This window comes from Magnolia sinica, chromosome 2 (assembly GCF_029962835.1).
Source record: "Magnolia sinica isolate HGM2019 chromosome 2, MsV1, whole genome shotgun sequence".
Lineage (NCBI taxonomy): Eukaryota > Viridiplantae > Streptophyta > Magnoliopsida > Magnoliales > Magnoliaceae > Magnolia > Magnolia sinica.
Window position 1 is genome coordinate 51,532,647 of NC_080574.1, and position 23,280 is coordinate 51,555,926.

The following is a 23,280-nucleotide window of genomic DNA, read 5'->3' on the forward strand; positions in this document are numbered from 1 at the left end:
CTTTTAGCCTCAGTTGCTCACTAACCGAGGCAAAAGGGCAGACTTTTGGCCTCAGTTTCTCACCAACCGAGGCAAAAGGACAAACTTTTAGCCTCAATTTTCAATAACCGAGGCAAAAGGACAGACATTTAGCCTCAGTTGCTCACCAACTAAGGCAAAAGGACAAACTTTTAGCCTCAGTTTCTCACCAACCAAGGCAAAAGGGTAGACTTTTGGCCTCAGTTTTCAATAACCAAGGCAAAAGGGCAGACTTTTGGCCTCAGTTACTCACCAACCAAGGCAAAAGGGCAGACTTTTGACCTCAGTTTCTCACCAACCGAGGCAAAATGGCAGACTTTTAGCCTCAGTTTCTCAACAACTGAGGCAAAATGATAGACTTTTAGCCTCAGTTGCTCACCAACCGAGGCAAAAAGGCAGACTTTTAGCCTCAGTTGCTCACTAACCAAGGCAAAAGGACAAACTTTTAGCCTCAGTTTCTCACCAACCGAGGCAAAAGGGCAGATTTTGGCCTCAGTTTCCAATAACTGAGGCAAAAGAGCAGACTTTTGGCCTTAGTTGCTCACCAACCGAGGCAAAATGACAGACTTTTGGCCTCAGTTTCTCACCAACTGAGGCAAAATGATAAACTTTTAGCCTCAGTTTCTCAACAACCGAGACAAAAAGGCAGTCTTTTAGCCTCAGTTGCTCACCAACCGAGGCAAAAGGGTAAACTTTTAGCCTCAGTTTCTCACCAACCGAGGCAAAAGGGCAGACTTTTGGCCTCAATTTCTCATCAACCGAGGCAAAAGGGCAGATTTTTGGCCTCAGTTCTCAACAACCGAGGCAAAAGGGCAGACTTTTAGCCTCAGTTGCTCACCAAACGAGGCAAAAGGATAAACTTTTAGCCTCAGTTGCTCACCAATCGAGGTAAAAGGGCAGACTTTTGGCCTCAATTCTCAACAACCGAGGCAAAAGGGAAGACTTTTAGCCTCAGTTGCTTACCAACCAAAGCAAAAGGGCAGACTTTTGGCCTCAGTTTCTCACCAACTGAGGCAAAAGGGCAGACTTTTGGTCTCAGTTTTTCACCAACTGAGGCAATAGGGCAGAGTTTTGGCCTCAGTTTCTCATCAACCGAGGCAAAAAGTGAATTTTTAACCTCAGTTCCTTTACAACCGAGGCTAAAAACCATATTTAGCCTCCTTTTTTTCAACCGAGGCTAAAAAATTGAGGCTAAAGGCCTACTTTCTTGTAGGGTTTGTTTGTGAAGATAACCAGGATGAACTATTGATAAATCATTTCAAGTGGTGTGCTAAGTTATTTTGTGGTGCCTATCTGACTTTCATATAGCCAGTTTTCACGTGAACAAAGCTATAGGTGATGTATTCTCACCATTCTGCAAAATAATAATAAAAAATAAATAAATCAGTTCAAGCAATGCGACAGTCAGCAATGTCTGCCCAGTGTAAATTTTCTAATGTGACTTATCAAGTTATAAACAACCATATTAACCATCGAGTCATCTGATCATGGATACATGCAAAACCGTGGGGATGCATGGCTTAGTGATTGATCCTCTCACTCGGACCAAAAGTGACCAATAAATAAAAATTTTGTATTAGCAGTCCATTGTGTTTAGATTGTCCACTAACTTGGGAAGATATGTTGATCTTTTGTATAGTTTTGCATTGCACATGAGTAAGGACCTTCCTCGATTAGCTGTATTTATTTTCATCACTTAATGTACACCTCAGTGGCACTGAAGTGTGTGTGTGTGTGTGTATAATATTTGTGTGTGTGTGGCTTTTTTGCTCAGTATCATGTCCTACCTCAATGAGGTGACTGCGTAACAAAAGCTAAACATGCCCACCTGCCAGACATAAAATCCCACCCGGTCAGCACATGGTTTTGTATCCTTTGCTGCCTAACATGAGAAAGCTAGACATAAATGTAGTGCAAACCTATGCTTATATATAACTAACTGCTTCCATTGCTTTGTACACAACACAAATCCATCATTTGAATCATCTAAGATCTAAATCCATTACAAACCATAGAGGAAGCCATGATTAACCCCAAGAAGCTTGTGGAGATGGCGAGGAGAGGGCAAAAAGTAGCTGCCACAGGTAGGAAGAGGAGAATCTCATTTTCAAGAACTGATGGCGATGCGGATTCAAGTGGATGCACCACATCGGTTCCCAACAAGGGGCATTTTGTTGTATACACGACCGATGGAACGCGTTTTGTGGTTCCCTTGGAATTTCTCAACAACCCCATTTTCATAGAGTTGCTCAAAATGTCTGAAGATGAATTTGGTTTGCCGGGCAATGGGCCAATTAAATTTCCATGTGATGAGATCTTCATGGAGTATATCATCTCGTTGGTTCGGAGGCACGTGTCTGGAAATGTAGAGAAGGCGTTGATCATCTCCGTGGCTGCAGGTCGGTGCTCAACATCTTCCTTGCTCATTCAAGGACATGCCAACCAAAATGTACTTCTCCCTAGTTTTTAAAGAGCTCATAAAGCCAAACAATGGCCTTTGTTATTTCCCTAACATTTGTACATGATCGATACAATTTTGATACAACAGAGTTTTATTCATCGTTTCAAATTCTATGGGTGAAAATTCAGGTATTTGTGTCCTTCCATTTTACCTGGACTATTGCACAGTATTTACGTGGAACAGGTAGATAAACTCAATGGTTTTTCTGCATGATTTTTCTTACGAGTGATATGGTGGTAACCAGCATCACTGCGACTGAAAACATTTTATGCTACGTCATCCTGCCCACATTTTATGTTAGTTACGGGATTTTGTATTTTGGTATTGAAAAAACTGCCCACATTTTACCATCACCCTTTATTACGTTGGATTCATGATTGTGCCACCCTAGCTCCTAATCGCACGTGAGGCCCACCTTGTTGATTACGAGAAGTCCATTCTATCTATCTGTTTTGATAGCTCATTTTAGGTATGGGCTAAAAAATAAGTGAGATCTAACAAATGTTTCAATGGTGGACTTTCTACATCCACTCTTTTCTATTGGTTTGGCCCACTTGAGTTTTGTATTGACCTCATTTGTGGTCCCATACCCTAAATCAATGACAAATCTAATGGATGGGGTAAATTGGTCACTTATAAGCCCAAGCAATGCACCAGTCTGACTTGCATTCCGGTACAATCTACCGTCTAGAAGCAGAGGAAAAGGTTGCTGGATGCAGAGCTGATTAGGTGCTGCCCTTACCATGGGGCCCACCTTGATGTACGTATTCTATATTCCCGCCGTCCATCCTTGAAACAGATCAAAATCTCAGTTGGACTATACCATAGAAAATATTGGTGACTGACCATTAAAAACTCGTGGGGCACAAGTTTTGGATCAAGATGCATTTATTTTTATTTTCCCCTTCATCCAGGCTAATGTCACCTTATCATCACTGTTTCCTATGGTATGGTGCACCTGAGCTTTGGATCTGTTTCATTTTTTGAGCTCGTGCCCTAAGATGATCTCTAAAAACAGATGGACTGCATCGATGTTAAATGCACAAATCAAAGTGGACCCCACGATACGGGCACACCTTACTGGGTAAGGCCGGGGCCACAGCTAATCCACACTGTCTGAATCGTGGTATCAGCATCGACGAACATCAAGCTAAGTACAACACTGATAAGTCAAACCTGTCTGGCCTACAAAAAAGGGTTGAAAAAAATTCAACTGCATACACTCATATGCCAAATTCATCCCTGCCATGTGGACAGTAGATGTTACTTCAAAAGAGACGTTCACGCAATTAGCAAAGTTCACGTGGACCACACCTATCTTCATGCAAAGAAGTTCATGTAGACCGACCTAGCAAATTGATGAGCCGCTGAGATTGGGGGAAAAGGGGAGGGCAGTACTGTCATTTGGCAACGGTAAAACAATCAAAAGGGGTCAAACAATAGTATCTCGGTCCACCAGAGGTAAAACCGACTTTCTATGGCTAACAGCCCCATTCGTTAGTATAAGCCACAACGTACGTGAATTAGGCAGGCAGCTTTTGAGAAATAGTTTAAAGGCAGTAGGTTTTCCGTCCATAGCCAAAAATGGAGGCCGTTTGGGTAAAATTGAAGCACCCAAGTCTAACACCACCTTTGTCATTTAACATACCCACTCTACAAGATCATTCAAATGTTTAAAAAAGATAAAGAAACCTGTGGTGCATGAAACTCTCAAGCTCCCACAAAAAAATAAAATAAAATAAAATAAAATGAGAAAGAATCCCAACGATAAAATCATAAAACTGCAAATGCTCAGAAGGTAAATCCAACAGAATACCAATGTAATTGATAACGTAGCACTGGTTAGAATGGGAAAAAATCCGCTGTGAAACCACTATCTCCAGCTGGCTCGTGTCTACACTAGCAACATCGACAGGAAAAAACATCCACACATGTGTATGGTCTTGCTTTGACATCCAGTTCATCAGCGGTGGGCAATGGTTCCATAGCATAGATGCTGCTGCGGGCACAACAGAAGTTATACAGATTTCTACACATGCCTTTACTGAATGGATAAACCCTTTCAGGAATCGACCTGCAAAACAGGATTAGTTTTCTCATGTCATGCATAAAAATAATGGATAGGATACACTTGGTCACAGGAACCCAAACTTCATCTAAAGGCTAGGGCTGTCAATGGGTACTCGGACCCATGACTACCTGGTGGAACCAACCTAATTTTAATGGTACAAGCCCCATTATTGGACCTGTTAATAAATGGGGTCGGGTTCGGGTGTCACCTTTTGGATCCGGTTAAACATCAGGCCTTGTCAGATTTGGGTCCGATCCATGTGATTGACCCAGTTAAAGTCGGTTTTGAGTCAGCTCTAGTTACTTATAATAGCATATGTTGGTCATTCTAACAAAAGAAATGGGGTTTCCTAAGCAACACATGTAAGAGAGCCTGTTTACTTACCATGCACATGTCAAAGTGCCATGCACGTGTTTACTCACCATGCAAATGTCAAAGTGATGCATGCATGTGATCTAACACATCCATTGAGTGGGTCCAACCATGTAAATGCTCTTATTTGTCCCGGACCCAACTTGAAACTTATTTCTAAGGACCTGATGGACACCCAACGGGAATCTGAACCCAACCGGATCCAGGTCCAGGTCTTCAAGAACCTAGACCCATACCCAGACCCAGAAGAATAGAACCCACCCAGTTAGCCCAGGTATGGGTAATATAGGACAAAACATGAACCTGACCAGTTGAAAGCCCCATCTAAGGCTGCATTTGCATACGAGTGCATTGAATCACAAGCTGTCAATTTAAAGGAGAGGAAATGATCAAATTCACGCACACACGCACATGTTTGGTTATTCTAGTAAAAGAAATGTGGTTTCGTAAGCAACACATGTAAGAGAACCCCCTTCACTCACCATGCACGTGTATGATCTAAGAAATTCATTGAGTGGGTCCAACCATGGAAATGCACTTAGTTGTCCCGACTCCTGAGCCCAACTTGAAACTTATATTTAAAGACCCGACGGGTTATCTGAACCCGACCAGATCTAGGACCAAGTCTTCAAAAACTAGACCTAGACCCAGAAGAATCGAACCCTGCTAGCCCAGTATGGGTAATAAAGGGCAAAACACGAACCTGACCAGTTGAAAGCCCTATCTAAGGCTGCATGTGGATATACGTGCATTGAATCACAAACCGTCAGTTTAAAGGGGAGGAAATGGTCAAATTGTAATGATGTTCCTCACATTTGAAATGAGGAAGTGGCCTTCACATTGCAGTTGGATTCCTTTCAAGTACAAACTGAAATTGAGGTAATTGCAATTAGGAGCCCAGTCCTCAATATGAATACTAAGGTAATTACAATTTGGTCATTGCCGCTTTATGAGATGAGTAATTTTAATTCGATTTGATGGGAAATGCCAAAAAAAAAAAACATATATTCAGACCTTAAATATGAAATGCGTCGCCTCCTTACAAGCTCGTACGTAGTTTGATTTGTCAATACCAGATAACTGCAGAAAAATGTCAAGATGAGATCTCACATGTCAGATTCTCAGGTGTCACATTTTTAGCTACCTTCTGTAGGAAAAGTACTGTTATGTGCCACGGTAATGAAAAAAACACATTGTCCTACCTAAATAGCACTTAAAACAAATATATAAAAGAAGAGGGAAATGAAACTTGCCCAGCCAATTGGGACAACTATGTTATTCATTATTATAAAGACCATATTTTCTTTTACCCAATAAGCTATGTTAACTTCCTTGAGAAGACCATGTAATTCCAAGTTGCAGCAGTTCTGACAAGTTTTCTTGAACAACTTGTAAGAGTTTTTCATGGTATCAATGCAATCATTCCATCATCATCATCAAACCGGCCATATGGGGTCAGCTCATGCAATATTTTCACGTACCATAATATTAAAATAATTGGTCATTATCAAAATTATCAAACACCAGCCCCAAATATTGATTTTATGGGTGAGAATTGATAAAAACTGATTTTATAGGTAAGAAAATCTGGGAAAAGTTCTAGCCTGTTCACAGTTTTATTTCTGGAGTTGTGAACTGTTCTAATGTAATTTGCCAAGTTACTTGGCTACTGCAAAGTTACTGTGGTCCGTGGGAAGGAAAGGTGAGATAGAAGAACTCAGTGAAAAGAGGGGATTAGGAGTCGTAAAATTACAAGTATATTATTATTACCTTCATATGTTGTTTATTGTTATAAATTTCAAAACTTCATGAATTATATGATACTCAGGCAGCATATGATGCTTGATATGCAGGCACTCAGAAACTATACATGTGCCATATATTAACTCAAATATTATAAAACCAAATAATTGTGCAGTCCACTGTTGCCAAGTTGCAATCCCAATATCAGAATGGTGGAACAACCCTAACCTCTGATTCATGGACACCACTTGCTTGTGGAAATAGAACTGTTGGATATTTTTCATTTTAACTGTCCAATAAATGCCCACCAATCAGATAGTAAGATAATCAAATAAGTTTCATTTGTTATTCATGGTACATCTAAATTGAGTAATATAAGTTGGACGGTTTAAGTGCCTGCATATCATCCATCACTCTGCCAGAGTATCAAAAAATTTCTAAATCTTTACGTAGGACTCTTTTCTTATTTGAATTATTTATTATGAGGAAGGTGGAGTGTTTTGTATTCATCAATCCTGAATCCTTTTGTTAGTTACTTGACCTGGTGGTACTGTTAAACTCACTACTAAATGATCTTTCTAATAATAGATGTATAAATGTAACTTTTTTCCATAAATATATGTCATGTAAATGATTACTAAAGATTACTTTAGTCTATCATGGCCACTAACAAATTGCTTCAGTCCACCTCAGGGAGGAAAAGTGAGATGGGTAAATGTGTGCCATAGAAGGGGCTATGGAAACATGAAATCCTTCAAATCTGAATTGGTTTGTTCAAAGTTGTGCAGTGTGATATACTGAAACTTTATGCAGGATATTTATTATTTGTTTGAATTAGTTTACAACAAGGTGATGCTTTTAATTTGTTGTTCTCCAATTGTTTTCTATTTGTATAAAGAGGGGTTAACTAGCTGTGGGACATTGATGAAAGTATATACAAAAACAGAGCGATGAAAGTGTGATGTATATGTGACGATAGTTGCAAATCTTACCTATGGAAAAGAAGAAGTAAGAGCAGAAAAATGAGGGAAATGCACAAAATGGCCAAAAGCAATATCACGATCGCATCCTTCCACCTGATTTTACATTACATTCCAAGATCCAATCAGAGATAGTCAAATGATACAGAATTGCATTAAAGTGTTTTTAAAAAATTCCAAATAAATTCTCTTTGTAGAACATAACTTGCATCTGCCACTATAGATAACATATCATGATTGTGGGATGAGGAATTGCACATGCTGTAAGACATCTTCAGTCACCCAACATGTGATAACACACATGTATGTGTGAATCTGACCGCTCATCAAGAGGGAACCATGTTAAGTGCTGGAGAGTGAAAATAGACCAGTCCACTTCTCAGATGGCCCACATGTATGAAAAATTGGATGTCCCAAGAGAATAACCAACATTTTTTCCTGACATGTGGCCTGCCTTATGTTTGGACCAGCCTGGTGTTTGGGCTGCTAAGGCACACACCACTCTGGGGCCTGACTGAACAACCCAGATCTTGCACATGTTGGTGAGTTTGGTGAATGGAGACAACAACTTCGCTTATAATCAAGGTAGTGGTAAGATACAATTTAGTTCAAGGATCAAATGCGAATCCTTAAGAAAGAAAGACATACCATTGCCTTGTAATATTGGCCTTCAAGAAAGTGATGTAAAAGATGCCAGTCCAAATGCACAGAATTGTTTCTTCAAAAATGTACCACCTATTAAAGGAAACGTTACAACAAAAACCAAATCATGTTACTAATAAAGATGACGTATGAGAAGGTTATCAAAACCAACATGAAAATTCTCATAATTCAATAGCAATTGGAAATATGTCCAAGAATGGATGCCCCATTCAAAGACCTGAGAGGACATATACTTCATAGGGATCAAGTTGGAATATACAACGGAATACCTTCCTATGCAGAAATTTAGAATTATAACCAGTAATCTCTCAAACTTTTGCTTTTATGCCCACTTTGGCCAATTAAAGCAATCCCCTTCATCAATTGGAAGCATAAGCTGGAGATATTAGATCATCGGCAACTGCCAAAATGCTTCATCAAGTGATATTACTGAAACTATGAGCAGAAAAAATCACATCTGATTACGAGTATGCAGTTTCCTTCATTGAATTCTTTCAATAATAGAATTCTTTTATGATGCCCATCAAACATAAAAAAAAGCATTGCCAAGTGGAAAAACAGCACTATTATGAGCAAAATAAGTAACCAATGTAGTAAGTATACTGATATTATTGTCTACAATGGTTTCACAAGACATTGAAAGTTAGGAATTGTAAAGACCCATGGTAATTGACGTAGGGAAGGACATGATGAGGTCGATCACCATCTTCCTCAATCGATACACACGTTAAATCCTCGAGGCACTCTTGAATCCACAAGAGAAAATTCTCAAATCCACGAGAGATAATAAAAGTTTATAAGAAATTTTATTGATTGATTGATTCTTAAAATTAAAATAAATAAATAAATAAATAAGAGAGAGAGAGATTAACATCGTTAAATAACCCTAAACAAACCCTAAAATGCTATTAAAAGAGTCCGAATCAAATTAGAAAACAAATGCTGACAAATGCGCAAATTTCCGCGTCCATCGACCTATCGAAATGGCACAAAAACATCCAGAGATTAAAACTGGAAATTCAATGAATTTCGACCTATCGACCTGTTGACAGATCTATCGACCTATCTAAACTGTCAAAAATCAGCCAACAAGCAATCTAGAATTTCTGTCAGGATTTCAACCTGTCAACACAATTGATCGACCGGTCGAACTATGCTGAATTTTGTCAATTTCTCTTTGGGCTTCTTCCGGTCCATGTGTGTTAGAAATGTGCTTGATCCACGTCCTACATCAAACCCCTCCAGTTGAGAAAAAAAAAAAAAAAACCTCATCCTCGAGTTTGGTTCACAATACGTGTTCAACCTCCTCGAGTTCTTCAGCGGACTTGAATCACAATACTTATACTAGTCTGCTACATTAAAGTCCTTGAGATCTCTATGTCCTCTAAAAGATTAAGAACAAAGGCGTTATCATTTATTTTCTTAAGGATCAGAACAGGGCCTATCTTCTTATTCATCAACTTGTTATACACCACAGTCGGAAACTTTTCCTTGCACAAGTAAACTAGCACATTATCATCCAGTTAAAACACTTTATGGCACCAATGTTTGTTAGCCTCTTCCTTGTACTTGATGTTAGACTCCTGCGCTGGCACAACACATATACTCATGCTCTCCTTGTCTTGGCCCTTATGGATCAGTTCCTCCGCTTGTGCCTGCAAGATCTCGCATTCTTTCTGATAATGCATGCAATTAGGAAAACTTTTTCCAAGGACAAGATCAATGTGGTTTTGTATATCTCACACAGGATGTAACTCCTTGGGAAGTTAATCGGGCACAATTGCCTTGAACTCCTGTAACACTAGTTTCAAATCCTCTAAGATGTTCACGGGCTCCACATATTTTTCTTTTTCAACTAATGCATCTACATCTCCCGTCTCCTCATATTGTTTGGTGAAATCTTGTTCAGTTATAAGAGAATGTCCTTCCACTTTAAAGTCTTGGGTTGGTTCTCCGTTTCCACAAGGGCCACACGTACACTACTAATGAATCTGGCGCCCTATCACGACTCCGTCTTTACCAGGTCACCTCTCGCCGACAAACCATGTGACTTCTATGCATAACCCATCACCGACCGGCTACCCTGCCGATAATTTTGTTATTGTTGGAAAATACCTGAACGTAACCGCTAGGGAGGAATCACGCGCAACAACCGCTTCATCCGCGGTCATCCGCGGCCATGTGCGAATTGGCACTTTCATCTATCTCATCCATGCAATTTGAAGCCGCTCCCACCAAGCCGAAGTTATGCCCTTCAACTTGTAAGACATAAGTTTAACCTTCTTCTCTTCAGAGATGTCCATGTAGTCAAAGAAACGTTTGATTTCAAGTAGCCAATCAAAAAAGTCCTCGACGTGGAGTTGGCCGTTGAAGTTAAAAAGACCAACTTTCATCCTGAATTCTCAATCCGTTTGATCTCCTGATTGTCTCCTCGTCTGGGATGTTGGAGGATCATGTTATCCATCTCCTCCTCGCTAGATCCCACATCCTTAAGTATGATTATGTGATTCACCGCCAGTGAATTCCAACGCCTACTGGAGGCGGATCATCGCCACGAACAGGGAGTTGCCCTCGGGCCTCTGTCATGGGATTGATGGTAGCCTGTGATGCAGGACATATGATCTCGTAAGCAACACACATACATCATCCCAAGGTGGGGTCTTCCTAATGCATGTCCAATGCATGTGGGGTCTTCAAAATGGTCTGACGGGCCCCATTTGGAACTCGTCTCCCATTCACAAAGAAAGTTGCGCTGATGTGGGTTGTTGTCTCCGTATCTGGTACACTTGAGTAGGTCCTCTGATGTCCCCATCAGCCTGCATAACTTGTCGATTCTCTTGCCATGCCGCTTCTAAAGCCTCCACTGTTAAAGGATAAATTCCCTGGAGCATCGTCCATGGGATTGTTGTCCGATTCGTTGTTAGAAGCCATCAATCTGAGGAAAAGGCTCGCTTTGATACCAACTGATGCAAGGAAGGACGTGATGAGGTCGATCACCATCTTTCTTGATCAAGAAACACCTTGAATCCACAAGAGAATTCTCGAATCCATGAGAGATGGAAAAAGTTTCTAAGAAATTTTATTAATAGATTGATTGATTCTGAAAAAATGAGTTTAACATCCTTAAACAGCCTGAAACAAATCCTAAAATGCAATTAAAAGAGTTCTAATCAAATAAGGAAACAAATTTTGTAAAACACGGAAATTTCTGCGTCCGTCAACTTGTTGAAATGGCTCAAAAACATCCAGAGACTAAAACTGAAAATTTTATGAATTTCGACTTGTCAACCCGATCTGTCGAGCTGTCGAACAGTATTTCGACATATCGACAGATCTATCAACCTATCTAAACTGGTAGAAATCAGCCAGCAAGCAATCTGGAATTTCTGTTGGAATTTGGACTTGTCGATCTAATTGGTTGACCAGTTGAACTATGTTGAATTTTGTTCATTTCTCTTTGGGCTTTTTCCAGTCCATGCATGTTAGGAATGTGCTTGATCCATGTCCTACATCAGTGATGGGGGTAAGGAAAAAAGAAAAGCCAGAGAAAAAGAAAGCTTATCTTTCCTATCATTTATATAGTTTGTTCAATAGATATGAGATAAAGATATATTACAAAGGAGAAGTAAATATGGGCTTATCTTGTTCTGCAGGAGCACTAAATTATGTATAACACCTTTTAGACTTCCCCTCAATCTAGAGCATATATCATATCACTCATTCTGATGCAGGACATGAATTTAAATATGATATGCAAGATTTCAGGCTTAGATCACACCAATTCAGAAACAATCACACAAATTTCACATCCCACATGAAAATCCAAAATTCAATTAAAGTGGAATCTATGCGGATCCAAGCCTACGCACGTTAGGGCTGGATCAATGAAAATTATGAACCAAACAATACTCAAAGGGAAATAGAAATCAACCACACATGCATAAGAATCAGTCCCTAATCCAAGGGATTCCCCAATCTCAATTTAAGGAACCCTAGGATGAGAAAATGGGCAAATCAATTAGGGATAATGTAATCTAGGGTCAGGATTTATGAAATTATAAAGAGAGAAAAATAGGAAGAAACCTGAACCCGAGACAGTCCCTGCGTGCGGACAGCGAGCCAGGTGCGGGCGCACGTGCGCCTGAGGCTGGCCGCACTTGTGGTGGGGGACGGAATCCAGAAACGGATTCCTAGGCCTTGGTTGGCCAGGCTTGGGCTGTAAAACCACCAAATCTGACGTCGATCCGAGCTCTGGTCTGAGTGTGGTGTTCCGCCGAAGTTTCAGCTCGTCTACGGGCCGAAATCTAGAAACCTGCTGTAATGAAGAAATCTAATGCAACAAAAGGGACGAATTCGAAGTACGGATGGTAAGGGAAGATGGAAAAAAAAAGATGGAGGATGAGGGTGAATCGGGATCGATGTGGTTTCGCACTATGGTAGTTAGCCCTTCGAAAAGGGAGGGCTTCGCACCCACTTTTGAATTCTTCCACAACTCAGGAAGAGAGCAGAAAAATAAAGCAGGAATTTTTTTATTAACTTCAATAAATCAAAAGAACTACAAGGGGTGTCTATTTATAGGAAAAATCCTATACCCCAAAACTCGCTCCATGTGCACAACCTATTACTTGGCGATGAAGTAAACTAAAATAAAAACCAAATAGAGAAATCTAAAGCGTTCACAATGTTCTAAATAATAACAATAAGCAAAACCTAAAATATGAAATCAATCTGACGAGAGGGCCACGATCATGAGATCCCAGGATGGGCTTTTCTTGACTATCGGGCCCACTTTTTTTAAACCAGAACTTGTCTTCTAACTAGGAGGCCTTCCCTGGACGTCATCATCGAGTCAGATCGATGGTAGGGTCCTCCTTCTGCGTACGTACGTGCGTAGGGGTGGTGATGTGCTGGCGTGCGTATGCACGATGTCCTCATCACATTCCCAGCGTGTCCAATGTACAACAAATATGTGAAGAACTTGAAGCTTTTGTAAGAATATCCAGAATCTGATTATCAAAGCAAACAGGCGAGTTCATAATAACTTAGAGGTAACCCTCTCAAAAAATGTGGACAATAAACTTCCATATCTTTGGTCCTCGTTAAAAACCTGATTATAAGTGCAATGAAATGTTGCCTAATTATCACAATGTAACAGAATAGGTGAAGAAACATCAAAACCCATTTTTGGAAGGAGAGATTGAAGCCAAATAATTTCACATGTGGCCTGAGTCATCACTTAAAATTCATCTTCAGTAGATGATTTACTGCCCACGGTCTGTTTGTTGCTTTTCCAAATGACCAGGTTACCTCTCATAATTTATAAAAAATAAAAATAAAAAAAATAAAAAAGCAACACCCACATGTAGACCTCCGATCATTGATCATTTGAAGATCCAGCCCAATATTCATCTTAATAGCCACGAAGTCTAGATCCCTTTATTGGAGTACAATAAACCCTGGAGCATTTACGATTCAAGAAAAAGAAAAAAAACAAAAAAAAAAAAACAAAAAAAAAAAAACCAAATAACAATAACAATAACAAAAAGCCAGTCCAAGAGCATTAAGTAGTGAAGGATCCAATACGCTGCCTCTAGATGATGGGAGATGAAGCATGCATGAACTGACTTCTCACATTGACAACATAAGCAATATCTGTGTAGACTAAGGAGAACAGAGAAGGGAAGAGAGGTGAAGAGGAGAACATGTGGGAGAGAAAGAAGAAAGAGGATGTACTGGTCCCCTACCTCTATTTCTTTATAATGGTTCTAGATACAAAAGACTCAAATTTGAATACAATGACATCTAACCGCACCATTATCTTCCAAGATTAGAAGAGATAAGGTGTTCTGAAGGACAACTGAATGTGTGCACTCTCTCACTCATGTACAATGCCCCTCACATAGATCAAAGACCATGTCTAGTATAACTCCTCAAGCTGGTGCATGTTTGATCTTGGAAGCAATATTTTCTCTTACAAATTGGCTATTGACTTCAATGTGTTTTGTCTACTCATGGATGGCAGGATTTTAGATGATATATATGACTGCTTGATTATCACAATATAGACTAGATGAAGATATATTAAAATCCATCTCCTAACAGCACGGTGTTCAAAAACAGTTACGTAGTGGCCGTTACATAACGGTAACAGTGGAAGCTATTACGCAATATGGGACTATAACAGCCATTCTTTGGTTGGGGGGGGGGGGGAACAGCCCTACAACAGTCCGTATGGGGACTACATTTTCTTCCTTTAAAATTTGTTTATTGTTATAAGGCCTCAACAGCCCGTAACATACATAACGGCCTATTACCATTATTGAATATCTTGCCTATAAAGAGATTTAACCCAAATTAGCTCACAGGCGACTTAAGCCATTGTGTGGTACTATGCTACAGCAAATGATCAAGCAACCACTACCTGCTTTTGTGCATTTCCATGTCCCAAGATTTCCACCCACAGGCATACAATAACCCGTGGTGGATCGTCTACCGAAAGTTGAGCCAGCAGAATCAATATCACAATAGCCACTGATATTTTAAGTGACCATATGATTAGAATACAAGAGGCCTCTAACAGATGCAAACACTTAGTATGGAAGAATTCTAAAGACAGCCTTGAGATGTTGAGTAAACGAAAATTGTATGATTGACTAACCACCCCAACTACGTAAGTGATATCCGAGCAAGTTATGATGAGGTAGATAACGCGGCTGACTAGTCACCAATGCATGTTAGGATAATCAACTTATTTTGATTGTCAACTAGTGTGTTAAGTATCAACGATATCGGCCGATATATCCCACGATATATCTTGTATCCCACCTATGCGACACCGAACGCACAAGTATTGATATATATACCACATATTCGATCCGGTGAGCATTTTCGATTTTCAATCATTTTTTTTTTTTTTTCTGTAAATCATGTTAAACCAGTATCAAATTGTTACAAATCCATGCATGAAAAATCATGAATTGGGAGCTTCGATTTCGAGATTTGGAGGAGATGAGCCAAGTTGCGAAAAATTGAAAAAATCAAAATTTTCCAATTTCTCACAAATTGGTTGCAATCTTTGTATCCAAACATAAAATCAAACATGTATGTAACCTGATCTAGTGATTTTTCTTTTTCTTTTGAATGTATAGCTTGTGTTTTCACACGTCTTCTTACATTTATAAATTATATGAATAGACTTTGAATATACTTGCATCAATTCATTTAGATAGTGCATAGATTAGGACCCCATACAAAGAAAACCTATTATGTGCACTTGCTTTTTGTAATGTTTTGATTTATAAGTCTGTATTGATGTCTTTTTTAACAATCACTGGAGTTTTATTAAAAAATTCAACCAATTTCCCAATGTTTTCTCATATTTCCAACAACAGTGATACCTCACGCGATACAATCGATATATCCCATGCGATAACCAATACTTATCCATATCCCAATGGTGTGATATGTAACATGATACCGATATTTCAAACACTATTGTCAACCATGCAATTTATAATTGACATCAATACTAAGGAACTATTTTACATGTCCCAAATCCTTCATTTCAAGTGCTTTAGCCAGAGAACTCTTACCTTGGCTAATCTCTTGCTTGCCATTGCCAATAAGAATGTCCTCATCAACATAAACAACTAAAATGGTGTATTGTCATTTGCCTTCTTTATAAACATAGAGTGATCAGAAGAACATCATTTAAAGCCAACCAGTGAGACCATATTTTCCAATTTTTTTCATACTAAGCCGTAGGGGATTGTATGAGGCCATAAAGAGTCTTCCTAAACTTGTAAACTTTTCCTTTCTCCCCCTTAGGTCGAAATTCAAAAGGAAGAGTCACTTAGATTTCTTCTTTAAGGTTGCTATGTAGGAAGGCATTCTTCACATCTGGTCGGTGAAGGGGCCGGTCATGATGAGTGACAAGCCAATGAGGGATAGGAGAATGCGAACTGAGTTTAATTTGGTGAGTGCATCAAAAACATCTCTTCGTAATCCACCCAGTATTGCTGGGTGGAGCCTTTAACAACAAGCCAGGCTTTATACCTTTCTATAGAACCATCAATTTGTACTAAGTGCAAGACCCATTTGCAACTGACAGACATGTTTCCCAATTGGAAGACCAAGTAAGTCCCATGCTCTTAGTTTTTTTCCAAGCCAAGCATTTCCTCTATCGCCGTTGCTTTCAACAGTTAGGTTCATCCAGGGCATTTGCAACTTTAGTGAGAATAAAAATCTAGTATATGAAAAAAAAAAAAAAAAGTCTGGTGGAAAGGAGATAAGGGTTTATAAGAAACATAATTAATGTTAGAGGACACAATCGTGTGCACGTCGAGAGCACAAAGTCAAGTGGATATTCTAAGAAATATTTTTGAAGATCAAGGTGTAGGTATTCACAAGCATTGTTAGATTGGAAGCATTTAATTTTGGTATCATATTGAGCAAGAACCATCTTATGGAACAACTTTGTAATTGTTAGTGTACACAGTTCTATGTACATGAAGACTACCATATTGTGGCACCATTCTGTGTCTACGTGCAGACTACCATATTGGAGTATGTCTCCTTTATTTGATTTCATTCCATTGTATTTATCTTTGGTTTATCTTTGTAATCCTAAGATCATTACAAATTCCTAGAGGGAGAGACTTTATCAAGTTTTCTCCAATCTTTTCCTTCTCTCCTCTCCTCTCTTTGCATCTACGTGATATAAGAGCACCTTTCATCACCTTCATCACCTTCTTCTTCTCTCAAATCCTTCTTTCTTGCCTCAGTGGTAGACTCACAAGAGTTTCAACAAGCGGTCAAGGGTTCGCGTACCCATTGTGGTGAAAATCCACTATCATATGTGTGGGGTGTGAGTGCATGTGTAAAAAATAAAATAAAAAATCTCTCTCTCTCTCTCTCTCTCTCTCTCTCTCTCTCTCTCTCTCTCTCTCTCTCTCTCTCTCTCTCTTTTGAGGGTCTACCATCCCTCCCTTCCCCCAAGTTAACTTGTACAGTGATGAAAGGAGATTAAGTTTCATCATTGTCATACAAGAACCGTAGAGCACCTGCATGAACCATCAAGGTGCATGATTCTCATATGGAAGTGCTAAAGCCCACCAAAATTGATGTTTTCCCCCATTCATAGTTAAAAGACCTCCAGATCTAATGCTAGCGAGACAAATCAAGACTTCCAATACAAACCCTAGTCAACGGAAGTTTCTTCCGATTTGCATGCCGAAATCATCTTGCAAATCTTTCTACGTCGCCGGCAGTGTTTTAAATAGCTTGTAGTGTATATTGTAGTGTTTGGCCCTCTATAGTGTGTAGCGTAAGCTAGATAGCGTATAGTGTAAGCTACATGATACTTACTATTTTTAAATTAAAATAACAGAAAAAAAAATATGATAAAATTTACAAAATACATAATTCCTATGAGTTTTTTTATTGCGAATATGGATTGTCAACCACATATTTCCACGCAAAATCTCACTACCTCTTTGCCTTCAGACATCTCTAAGTGTGATCTTTTTTTTTTATATTGAAACATCACAAATTCACAAATATGGACCACAATTTGGATGGTTTGGATTGATCTAAGTGCTCTATCCATGTTCTAAATCACAATTTAGATGGTCCAAATTGATCTAATGTAGTGCCACGTGTGATGGGGATGAGTCACCACCATTTTAAAATAGGTGTTGAACTAGCATAGAAGAAAAACATTAAAAAATAAATAAATAAATAAATAGAGAGAGGAGATTTTAGGTAGCAGACGGTATGCTACATGCCCCATAGCTTACGCTACCAGGTAGCGTTTTAGCTACGCTACGCTACAAGCGCTACTGAAAACACTAGTCACCAGATATGTCTGGATTCAGATTTGACGCCACCAGCAACACCGAATTCAATATAAATAATTGGCACCAAGAAACGACCTAAAGCTGATGACCCTACTTCTGACAATTATGAGAGAAGTGGCTTGTTATAACCTGGCTCTTGAATTCAATGCAGCCCAATGACCCAAATAGATGCATAGCATATGCACAAAAGGTAAGTCAACATATAAAACCTTCTACATAGGTATCAAATTTCAACCCTTAATTGATCCCTCAGCAAAAATCAGAGGGGTAGACTCCTTTTTTCTGAAAAGCAACACAGCTTTTATTTTAAAATAATAATAATAATAATAATAATAATAATTAAAATAAAAAATAAAAAAGCCAAAGGGCGAGAACTTTACAGCCGCCCCAACTTTACAACCCACTCCATATCAGAAGAAGCAAAAATACAATTAGCCAACTCCACCCAGAAGTTGGCCGTCTTAAAGACCTCGACCTCTGGAGCATGAACTTGGTCCTGGAGGGGTAGACTTCCATCAGTCGAAATGAAAATTTAATAAACTTCTCAGAAATTCCTTCTATATGCAGCTGCTTTTTCATTATAGATCCATCTCCTTACATAAACATTACCCTATGACTCAAATAAGCTTAAAGTAGTACGGTTAGATTTCAATGTTCCCTGCCATAAGCTTAGAGTAGTACGGTTAGATTTCAATGTTCCCTGCCATAAATTGATAAACAGTCTCGTCCATTGTACACGCAGAAGACACAATACATGAAAATTGGCCGCCCCATTGTAGGTGGCATTTCCTGAAAATCACACTGACAAGACTATCTTAACCACTTGATTGGTGACCAAATGCATGATTAGAAAGAAAAGTTCAGCAGGCCAAACTCAATGGAAAAAATCAAATGGTTAAGACGATCCCATCAGTGTGATTCTCAGCCTATGGGCCATCCGGGATGGAGGCAATATTCTTTTACAGTCTGAATAGCCTCCATGTTTGCCACATATATTGTGGACAAGTTGCCAAAATCTAATGCAATATTGCAATTGCTTATCAGAGTCCAACCCTTAAATGTACAGCATATAATGGCCTGTTTTTGCCATGATACCTCTAACAAAAGACAATGCTAAGGTGCCATAAAAAATGAAATGAAAACAAAAATAATAATAATAATAATAATAATAATAATAATACTATGGCTTTTTTCCCTCTTCTTCGGTGTTTTGAAAAAAAAAAAAAAAAACACTTTAGATAAATACAAAGACTACTACAAAATCAGGAAATCGTTCCTATAACATCCCAACCCCCAAAAAAAAAAACCTGTCGGTATTTAAAAATGTTTATAACACAGAAACAGTGTGGGGGGCATTTCATGATATGGTGCTGTAATCGCCACTCTGAAAAGGGGCCATAACAGGCCGATACAGGGCCGATATACTTTCTTCCTCTCAAAAAATGTTGGCAGTTACAGGGCCATAATGGTAGTAATGACCCACATTGTGATGACCATAAGGCTGGCCGTAATGGTCACCATTACTGTTATTGAATACCTTGGAGATCAAGCTAACAAAATATTAGATTTGGTGGAAAGATAAAAACTCACCAAAACCGGCAATGGTTCCCCTGACCTATACATGTTCCAAGCCAGACACAATGATGATCGAACTGAAGAACACATTTGTCGCAATCATGACAATGCTTTGACCGTGGAGGCTGAAAAGACATTAAACAAAAAATAAACACATCACTATTAAAATTTGATTTAAAAGTTGAATGAAAAAATTAGAAGAGTCATTCTATTTCAAAGGAATGTCTAAGAGGTTATTAAACTATAACTAAAGATCCTTTCTATAGTTAAACTTATAGGTAAACATCTCCAATTTAATTATTAAACATGACTACGTGAGGGTACATTTCAAGGAAAGGGCATTTGAGAACCGAAAAGGCAGCAACAAAGCACTTGGGAACCGAAAAAAGTTGCATCAGCTGCTTTTAAGGGTGGCAATGGGCTGGATGGCCTACCCAGCCCAACAAGCCTGACCCAACTTTGTATGTCCATGTTTTATATCCTACAAATATGTCATCCCAATCCTCGATTAGGCAACATGCATCTTGAACGTAGATGGTTGGTTTCATTCCTCTAAGTGTCTATTTCCTTGTGCATGTGTGGCCCACTTGATTAACATCTCTCTCCCAATTGTTTCCTTTGGTGTGGCCCACCTGACTCATAAGTCAGCCTGAATTTTTTATCCTGGGTCTAACGTGGAATCACACATCACGGTGGGCCCCGTCAAAAATCAAGGGCGGGCATCCCACAAAATTCAAGGTCTCAAGTCCAACTGGTTGGATCACAAGTTATAGTGCACCCCAATGATAACTTACAACCTATTAAGTACATGTGAAATCCAATCCTTCCAATAGGTTGGCCCCACTTGAGGATCTCCTAATACAAAAGCTAGTCCTACCTAATAATCAAGTGGACACACCACATAAAAACAATGTCCAGCCATCGATAAATAGCAAAACACAAGTGTAGTGCACTCAATGAGTGTTTTTGCTATGTTTTCCAACAGGCGATGCTCATGATTGGGCCAAACTCTTGGACGGGTTGGATGTCGTACACATGAAGGGTTGGAAGTTATCAGCTTGGTTGGACAGAAACCGATAGTCCAATCAGTTAGACTTGAGTCCACCTCTTTTTTAATACATCAATAAAAACCTCTTTATTTTTCATAGTTAGGACTTAGGAGAGGGATGCTTGCCCTTGATCTTTTATGTGCCCACCATGATGTGTATGTAAAATCCACTCCAACCATTAGGTGTGTAATCCCAACTTCTTCTTTTTTTAAAGAGTGATGAGAATTTTATTAGAAAACCGCAAAACACAGAAAAAATACACGAGGCCCAATGGGCACCAAAAACAACCATGGGGGACAATTAACAGCGTTTCCAATCGAAAACCAGCACCTTTAACCTTTCCGTAACAACCTCGACAGAGTGAAAGGAATTATGAAAATAGCAAGTATTTCGTTCACCCCAAATTGCCCACCAAATAGCTGGCAAGGGCAAAAGCCAATTGAGACAGTCCTTCCCTCCGATACCTCCATGCCATTACTGATACAGGGGCGTTACGACTGTTACGACCCCCATAACAGTTGAAACTTTTCTTTTGCCCAAAAATTTCTAAAAAAATATCTAGAAAATCGAGAATAATGTAAATATTCCAAATATGTATTCATTTTTTTTGTTTTGAACATGTTTATAGTAGTGTAACGGTCCACTCTTTCGTGAAAATGTTGTATCGGGCTGTCTAATGAATTTGTGAACATGATTACATGTCCCTAATGTTTTTTTAAAGATGATAATTTCATTAAAAGGCTGAAGCCAATATATACAAAAGAATAGACAAGCAAAAGACCAACTATTGCCAACCCAATGGAAAAGGAAACGAACTATTCGTAATCGAAACCAAGTCTATGACTAGAGATTTAGCCCTCCTAAACACATTCTGCTTTATCGCTCTTGTTTTTACACACGACTATTTCTTTCTAACACAGAGCCTAAAAAACCACAAGCCCACTAAGCCTCCATATCTTTTTCTCTGTTTTCCATACACTCCCTACACGCTACAATAGAAGAAAGCCCTCAATTGAGTCCAGAGACACCCATAGCTAGGGGTGTACACGAGCCGAGCTAGCTCGGTTAGCTCACTCAACTCAACTCGAAAAAGCTCAATTCGACTCGGTTCGAAGTTGAGTTCGAGCCGAGTCGAGCTGATTTTTTGAGCTCGAAAATGAGTTCAAGCCGAGTTTGAGCTGGCCCCAACTTGACTCGGATCAAACCCAACACGAATCGAACTCGGATCGAACCAATTCGGTGGCTCAGTTACTCTGATATTGATGATGCTCACCAAGTGTTTGATGAAATGACTCAACGAAATGCGGCTGGTGGCAAGGAAGGTATGTATATGAAACAAATACCCTTTTTTTCTTGATTTTTATGTTGCTTAGAAGGTGTTTGATAAAATAACTGTAAACCATTGCAGTTGTTTTACATACAGTGGGATTTTGAAGGTGTAGTCCATGTGATTGTGAAAATGCTGCACAGGCGAACTCCGCTCAATCTTGGCTCGAACTCGGCTCAAACTGGCCCGAGCTGTTGACCGAACCGAGCCGAGCTGGCCAGTCAAGCTCGAGGACCGAGCCAAGCCGAGTTCGAGCTGAGGTCAGCTAGTGGCCGAGCCGAGTTGAGCTGAGGCCAACTCGACTCGGTTCGACTCGATGTACACCCCTACCCATAGCACTCCGAAAAGCTAGAAGACTAAATCCTACACCTCTCTAACAAAGTAGCAATGAAGAAACATATGATTCATTGATTCCGCATCTTATAAACATAGTGAGCAAACATTCGGAAGAACCATATTTCTGTAATGTTTACACATCACAATCAAGCATTAGAACTAGAAATTTTAAATTAAAAATATAAAATATAAAAAAAAAGGCATAAATACTACTTTTTCAATTTTCTGGAATTAAAAAATAATAATAAAAAAAAAAAATTTAAAAAGGCCCTCGAAGCTTCTATTCGCTCAAATCACTTCAATCTATATTTTTAATCTTTAATACTATAGTAAGAGTGGTCAAAATCTGTTGTAAAATGACCTAGGAGAGTTTCGGGAATGAGAAATGTGGAAGAAAAAAAAGAGGAGGAGAAAAATGAATTTGAATAGGAAAAAAAAAAGTAGTTGTTTTTCAACCTTTACGAGGGTAACGGTTGTTATGCCCCGTAAGGCTTTTATGACCACCGTAATGGCCTTTACGACCCAAAAAACAAACTGTCTTATTTCACCCCCATATCGTGTCAAGATCATGGCCATTACCTATACGTATCGGCCTTTATGGGCGTATCGTAACGGACACGAAACACCTTACCTCCATGCAATGCCCACAAGAGAGATCCTAGACTAAACCTGCCATAAGCCACACCTCCCCAAAATATGATATGAGGGTATCCCAGATCTTGGAAGCAAATGGGCAAAAAATGAACAAGTGATCAATGGTCTCAGGCACAGAGTCCTAGTTATGCATGCAACACATGTTTGGGATAATCAATTATCTTCAGACACATG

At 39.3% G+C, this 23,280-nt stretch overlaps 2 protein-coding genes across 3 annotated transcripts in view; one reads left to right on the forward strand and one right to left on the reverse strand.

Annotated features, from left to right (window-relative positions):
- The first annotated feature begins 1,786 nt into the window (after window positions 1-1,786).
- On the forward strand, window positions 1,787-2,578 carry LOC131228814 (auxin-responsive protein SAUR64-like). Its single transcript, XM_058224675.1, has one exon. The coding sequence runs from the start codon at window positions 2,042-2,044 to the stop codon at window positions 2,486-2,488; it is 447 nt and encodes a 148-aa protein (XP_058080658.1). The 5' UTR covers window positions 1,787-2,041; the 3' UTR covers window positions 2,489-2,578.
- Window positions 2,579-4,084: 1,506 nt separating this feature from the next.
- The window catches only part of LOC131237095 (protein S-acyltransferase 10-like), a 40,014-nt gene continuing 20,818 nt past the window's right edge, over window positions 4,085-23,280 (reverse strand). The window contains exons 7-11 of one of the 2 annotated variants that reach the window (XM_058234747.1): window positions 19,756-19,865; window positions 8,294-8,380; window positions 7,658-7,741; window positions 5,937-6,002; window positions 4,085-4,553 (exon numbers count right to left, since the gene is read on the reverse strand). In XM_058234747.1, coding sequence (XP_058090730.1) covers window positions 4,379-4,553; window positions 5,937-6,002; window positions 7,658-7,741; window positions 8,294-8,380; window positions 19,756-19,865 — 522 coding nt within the window. In that variant the 3' untranslated portion in view covers window positions 4,085-4,378. The remainder of the gene's footprint in view (window positions 4,554-5,936; window positions 6,003-7,657; window positions 7,742-8,293; window positions 8,381-19,755; window positions 19,866-23,280) is intronic. The other variant, XM_058234748.1, reaches the window with a different exon arrangement.